Source organism: Bombyx mandarina, chromosome 13, assembly GCF_030267445.1.
Source record: "Bombyx mandarina strain Sakado chromosome 13, ASM3026744v2".
Taxonomy (NCBI): Eukaryota; Metazoa; Arthropoda; class Insecta; order Lepidoptera; family Bombycidae; genus Bombyx; species Bombyx mandarina.
In genome coordinates, this window is record NC_143220.1 from 15,472,166 (window position 1) to 15,479,732 (window position 7,567).

At 39.9% G+C, this 7,567-nt stretch overlaps 1 protein-coding gene across 1 annotated transcript; it reads right to left on the bottom strand.

The window, feature by feature from the left end:
• Positions 1–6,729: 6,729 nt before the first annotated feature.
• On the bottom strand, positions 6,730–7,341 carry LOC149501681 (uncharacterized). The gene has a single exon (XM_089732553.1). The coding sequence runs from the start codon at positions 7,339–7,341 to the stop codon at positions 6,730–6,732; it is 612 nt and encodes a 203-aa protein (XP_089588679.1).
• Between the last annotated feature and the right edge of the window lie 226 nt (positions 7,342–7,567).

Here is a 7,567-nt window from a genome sequence, read left to right on the forward strand (position 1 = left end):
CTCTATGAGCTGGCGCCGAATCTTGTTGGAATACCCAGTGCCTGTTATTGAACATGGTATGAGAAACAGGTTCCACAAGGTTCGTCAGGACTGTATTTTGATACACAACTGCATTCGTTTTTACACCTTTCTCACAAAAATGTACCTCTGTTAAGCCCCAATAAGAAACTCCCAACCATACCATGAGCGAGGATGGAAAATGACCTCGTTGGACACGCGGAATACGGTTGCTCACATCTTCACTACTGTGTGCGTACACCTTATCATTTTGTTTGTTGTAGCTCTCTTCTACGGTAAAAATTTTTTCATCCGAAAAAAGAATTTCCCGATATTTTTTTCCCGCGTACCGCTTCAACAAAGCGCGGCATCTCTTCAGTCTCAGGTCCATTAGACGAGCATTCAAACGATGTTCTGTTTTTCTTCGATATGCCCGAAGCCCTAAGTCTTCATTTAACACCCTTTTCACCGTGGTTCTGCTTAACCCCATCTGAAGGGCCAACAGTTTCTGCTTACGTTTGGGATTTCTTTGAATTCGCGCCTTCACAGCTTTTATCACTGCTGGAGTCCTAACAGACCGAGGGCGACCACTTCTTGACCTGTCATCTACACTAGAGTCTGCATTGTATCGTTTGATGGTACGATAAACGAATCTTTTGGTTATATTCAAATTTTTCAGTATGTTAAAAATTTGAATTGGCGCGTAACCGCAACGATGCAACGCAATAACTGCAACACGGTCTTTTTTAAGCGTCCACTCCATATTTAAAAATGAGTAAAATTCTAAAAGTATACATTTTTATTTTCATGAACAATTCGAAATTCGAATTCAATAAACTTTTTTGTGGCCAGCATTCTAAAAGAAAAGTTTTTACTGTGTGACAATACTTATGACCTGACTAGTTATATCAGCACGCATAATCACGGCCATAAATACTCTTATATTTATTTTTTCATTCTTAAAAATTTATAATTTGGCTAGAAATTTTACGACCTTATTTAATGATAATCTTATCAGTTATTGATACGGTTTTCTATTCCGACTCTGTGCCGAGATCTCTCGAACATCTATTTGCTTGTATTTGCTGCGAAGCAACCACGTGTTCCAATTCGAAAGTTTCCACAGTCATAGTGATAATGCAATTGCAATTGCTGACTAAAGACAGGTTTCGAAATTCACCAGTATGATGTTTTTGAATATCGCTAGCCTGCAGTTGACACTGAGCTACCAATGTTCATCAATTAGAAAAAAAGAACATTTTTTTAAAATGGATGCGTATATTTCATAGAATTTCCTGTTTTTTTTAAACAATTATTTTTGTAAACTACGTATTATCCATCCTCCCCATCCTGTCTTTTAAGCTATTATTGCTTCTCGGCAAAAATAGAAACCCCAATGGCACTAACCAATACAGATTTTAAATATGCTCTACCGTCACTCAGTTTTAAGTAATTCCTTGAATCATTAAACACATTTATAGAATCATTAATATACCTTCGTTTCAATACCATTAGTGCGACAACCTAGAAACCATTATCTGTTCTTTGGTACGATTACTTAAAGCGACCGACCAAAGTCCACGGGCCTATGCTTCGGAATCCAAAACCTCAATCGATACTATCTTATTTAGGATTACACGATAAACGTTCTGAACTCAGCGGGAAAACAAGCTCCTTACACAAATAGAAGGGATTTTAATATCCTTAAGTAGTGATGATACTGGCCTCCCGTATAAAGGAGTTGCAAAGTAATCCACTGGAGGAGCACAGCGATCTTGCAAATCTGCTTGAGTCATCGCATCCTTTTCAAATAAACAGGGTCCGAGAGGTCCAAGGGAAGAAACGTTTTATACTTAATTCGGTTACTAAGCTTTGTGAGATTTTATTTTGGATAGATTTATTTTTTATCGGAATAAAATATTTTTACAAAGTCTTGATGAGTGGATTGCGGTGATTAAATCAACAGACGACTTCATTGTGGAGTTTACCCGTTTCCACGTGGTTATCGTTCATGAGCACTTCTATAGAAAACGAGAGCTGTGTGCTACCTGCGTAATGGTGAAAATTTAAATTAAATTCGCTGGATTGCGTGTGTGAAAATATTCGGAACAAAAACTTTTATCCGGAAGACATTCCACAAATTTTCTACTATTTCCTTTCTCTGTTCAAACAAATTATCCTAGCATTAGTGGTTATTACATATTTTGTCACGGTTTGCTTTTACGGTACAAATTTGTTTTCATAATAACTGAAAAAATAACCGAAAATATCGTGTTTTTTTACAAACGACTATTTAGTTTCCTACCGTTGTGGAAATCGAATCGTCAAGCGATTTGCGTTGCGTACTCGGAAGTTAAATTATGAACCGGCTTAAAACTTCCCTATGAAGCGAAGTTCGGAAATAGCATTATAAATTCACCAGTTTACAATCACAACGCTAGTCGACGATGAAAAAAAAAAGCCTTGCCAACGAAACTCGTTCTAACTTTTCCTATTTTTCTGCGTTAATTTCACCTGAACCCATTACAGTTTGCAACGTTCCTTAGTGAACGTTTCTATTAGGCTTCTTAGATTGCATTTTAAATGACTTTCCGAAAGTTTTGGGCTTTAAACAATTTTTCGTAGCATTTTATTACTATTCATGAATGAATGAGTCATGCCAGTAACAATTTCCTATGTAATTAGTGAAATTTTACTGATTACAGATGTAATTTTTGTTGCTTGGGACCTTGTTACGAAAAGAAAATTTACCTACTTCGTTTGCAGATCACGGGCTAGAGACGATTTAGTAAAAACGCAGTTTGTTTGCGTACTGACTTTATGTGGGGACTGAATGTCATCCCTCTGTCAAGGATGATCTCTAAGTATTTGACCTTCGCGGTTCAAGGTATGGGCTTGCAAAAGACAGTTATCGGGGGAATTATGTTACCGCGCCCATTACGGGAGAGGATACTAGAAGGAGTGTCGAGAGGCAACCCCTTCTAAGGAGCACGGCTTTGTTTTTACTTTATAAGCTATGTAAATCTTCCTGCTCGAATAGTAGATAGCCGGCGACCAGATTATGTTACTTGAATCACAGAATAGTAACAGGGAAAGAGCAGAGCCTTGAAGAGCTCCGGCCGAGATTTGACGAATGTGAGAGCGGGACACATTGCTCGTAGAACGGATGGCCGTTCGGGCCAGAAAACTCTTGAATGGCGACCGCGTACTGGAAGACGTAGCGTGGGTAGGCCTCCACAAGATGGACCGACGATCTATGGAGGTTCGCGGGTACCCGCTGGATGCAGGCAGGGTGGCTCCGATCTTTGTGGCGAGGCTTGGGGGAGACCTATGTCCAGCAGTGGACGTCTGTGGGTTGATAAGAAAAAGAAGAGAGCGGGTTCCCTCTACTCGAGACGGGAACTAACGTTTCACAATAAAACCTCTTATGATGAGCAGCACGAGACTGTCTGGCACTCCAATGTTGTACGCTTTGTAAATGAAGCCACTGTGTCAGACTGCCAAACGCCTTTGCGAAAGAAAAGAAGAGGGCTCCCGTGGGAATATAAATACTGTGCTAACTATTATCTAATTTATACATAAATAATAAAAAGTATATTTTTTTACATACCTTCAGTTTTATTCGTTTTTAAATGCATTTGCACACAAGTACTATCATTATGTTCAAAAGCGACCACTTTATTCATAGAGTTATTAAAAAATGTAAAATTAGATTTTAGAATGAATGAAATCGTAGGCGGTGAAAAGCACAACTACATTTATGTCGAGTCGTAACTTTCGACGCTTACAGTAAATAAAACTACAAGCACCTTCTAGTTTATTTTTATTAACTAGAATACTAGTGGTCATCTATCTTCTATATGCGTATATAATATATATAAAAGTGAATGTATATGTATATTATGTACGGACTCCGAAATGGCTGGACAAAAGTCGATGAAATTGACCTAGCAAGTGATCCGGTGATGAATTAGTGTAGAATTTTTTTTTTTCAAGTAAACCTTGCAAAATTTCGGATTTTGATGCGGTTTTTTTTTATAGATAGAGTAATTGAAGAGGAAGGTTTATATGTATAATAACATCCATTTAATAGTGGAGAAATCAATAATAAATTACAGTTTCCGAAGCGAAGCGAGGGCGGGTCGCTAGTACCAAATAAAACGTAACTTTAATTACAAAGATAAATGTCTCGTATTAAGCGAAATGTCGCTTAAACCAAATAACCAAATCACCTCTCGATATTATTATAACGAATGGAAAAAGAAAAAGATTTCACAAACATTCCGAATTCCGTGAATCGAAGTCCTACACAATAATTTAGAGGAAACCTTATTACGAGTTCAGGTTAAAACGAACATAAAGCGTGAAAGTAGTACGTAACTCGAGCAATGAAATGTTAAGGATGAATAACTTAATTGGCCCCCAGAGCGTATCGGCGGGGCCCCTGTGGCACAGAGGAATGCATTTAAATTGGATTTTAAGAGTAGGAATCACCGGCGCGCTCTTCGCCTCTCGCTGCCTTGTTAGGGCCAATCTCAAAGTTTACGTAAACGAATAAACCTTTATGGTGAAACAGAATTCAGTTATTGATATCAGTATTCAGTGGAATAATTTATTTTATTCAACATTTAAATACGTACATTTTTATTTGGTTATGAAGAACTAGCTGTATCATCAAGGCAATTGAATCGATTCGTATTCTCTGGATTCTCTGCGGTCTTAACTCATAAAGAACAACAATTCGGGATAAATCTTTATCTCTGTCACTAGTTCGATAATGATGTGTTACTGAGAAGTGCACTCGCAGAAGTCGAATATCGCCCGCCGCGAATCGTTGTCGACAATAATTGCAGCCACTTCCCTCAGCAGCTATGCTATGATTTGTTCGACGAGGATATGACAACGGCCCAGTTATTTTTTTTTAATCCTACCTATTCGCTGGTAGCCTAAGGGGCTATTCCAGCTACGCGAGCTCACGGGCTCAATCTGAGAGAATTTGCTAACACTAGCCCTAGCAAGAGCAGTGCTTCGCACAATCTACCATCGATTCCGAACCGCGACCCACTGAGAAGATCCGGCGAGAAACTCAGTGGGTTGTGTCTATGGGTTAGTTAACCCGTAGAATTATTCGTCGTAAACGAAGCGTTCGACGAGGACGGTGACCGGTGCTTGAAGAGGCTAAAAATGCTTGCCCCGTCGCGTGAGTCGGCCTACCACATCCCTGCCTATTTCTGCCGTGAAGCAGTAATGCGTTTCGGTTTGAAGGGGGTGGAGCAGCCGTTGTACTTGAGACCTTAGAACTCATATCTCCAGGTGAGTGGCGGCATTTACGTTGTAGATGTCTATGGGCTCCAGTAACCACTTAAAACCAGGTGGGCTGTGCGCTCGTCCACCCATCTAAAAATAAAATAAATAAATAAAGGATAAATTTATACTCGCCTCAACTTCTATGACGAATTCGATGGTTCCATTTGAAATATTTGACTACAGTCATCATTCAAGTCGGAGGCAAACGTTAACGCAAGCGTTAGGGCAAACGTAAATTAACGTTATGAGGAAGCGAATGACCCTCTAATCGCTGTGTTTGCAATAATGACTCATTCTCCCTTGACCGTCCACACCTTATACGTACATTATCTCCTAATTAGTAATTATCTTTTGTTCCTACAGATTACTTATGCTCTGAGCCAATATTTTACAAAACATTACGATAATTTCGTTAATTACTTTTTAGAAGTTATATATTCTGATTATGTGGTGCCTAGAATCACCAAAAGCCTAAAGATGTGAACACTACACTCCAGTTTGATAAAAACTACTCGACCCTTCGAAACAAAGCGTATAAATGCTGCACGACAGGAGGCGGCAGGAAAAATAGAAATTAGGCAGGCTGGTGGTAGGACCTCTTGTGAGTCCGCACGGGTAGGTAACACCGCCTTATCTATTTCTGCCGTGAAGCAGTAATGCGTTTCGGTTTGAAGGATGGGGCAGCCATGTATCTCAAGGTGGATGGTGCATTTACGTTGCAGATCTCTGTGGGCTCCAGTAAACACTTAACCCCAGGTGGGCTGTGAGTTCTTCCACCCATCTAAGCAATAAAAAAATTTAAAAAAGTAATGAAGTGAAGATACTGCTATTAGACACATGTAGCACCAAAATGAGCAAAACGGGGTTTTGGTAGTCGTTGATGGTGGTGGTGTAAGGTCACCAGTGCCGGGCGGCACAATAACGAGTCCGTAATTGGATGGACAGTTTATTTCCAATCATAGACGGTATACCTAACAATATTTAGAAGGAGAAATTACGGAGTACAGAAGGCACAGATAAAACAGTAGCAAGTTCAAACACAATAATACAAAATAGATGAAAGCAATAAATCGTAACGAAGCAAAAGAGTACGCGTAAGTCGAGGAGTGACACAGTCTCAACGTAGCGTTGATCAAACCCGACTGGCCGCGAGCGGCGGCCGAGTCGTGGCGCAGGCGACGACCAGTACGTACGTAGTTATACATAGTCGGGGTCTTTGCCGCATACTAGCGGTTGCGCCCGACTATTCTTGTGTAAATAATATAATTTTGAATAGTGTTGTGAATGTATGATTGTTTAGCGTATGAGAGTGTGTTATAGAATACGTAATTAAATATGATATAATATTAAATATTGCGTAATAAATAATATGAACCAATATACATAAATATAGTAGAAACACCTACAACACTCCCCTCCAGAGACCTACTTAGGTCGATAATAATCGGGAAAACGTACTTTTCTCCCCGATCGAGTCGTCTGCTGGTGTGGAGGCCCTGGATCTGGTTTTGGATCCGAGTCGGAATCGGGAAGTTTTGGTATGTTGTGCCGGAGTACTGGAACATCGGACGACAGTATATAAGCTGGCTTAAGGCGGTCTATGCTTACTGTCATATCTTTGTTCAGGACGCGAACAACAAACGTTTTGGCGCCTCTCTTGAGTACTTCGTGTGGACCTGTGTAAGTTGGCTGTAATGCGTCACGTATCACTTCTTCCCTAAGGAATACGTGACTACAAGTTTTCAGGTCCTTGAATACGAAGGTTCTGTGCTTGGAGTGGTGCTGTGGTGGAACAGGACGTACCTTCTCGGCAAAAGACTTCATCCGTGCTGAGAACTCGGTTATGTCGGTGGTGTAGTAGGCAACATCGTGGCCGAAAAATTCGCCCGGTAGACGAAGCGGCTCACCGTAAACCAACTCAGCCGACGAAGACTGAATATCTTCTTTGAACGCACTCCTTACGCCGAGGAGTACAAGCGGCAGAGACTCGGTCCACTTGACGTCAGTGGTTATACATAGTCGGGGTCTTTGCCGCATACTAGCGGTTGCGCCCGACTATGCTTGTGTAAATAATATAATTTTGAGTAGTGTTGTGAATGTATGATTGTTTAGCGTATTTGTGTACTGTATGAGAGTGTGTTATAGAATACGTAATTAAATATGATATAATATTAAATATTGCGTAGGTGTACAATTTTTATTTAATTTTTAAATTTAAATTTCATTTACATTGTACACTGTACAATGTAAATTAATAAATAAT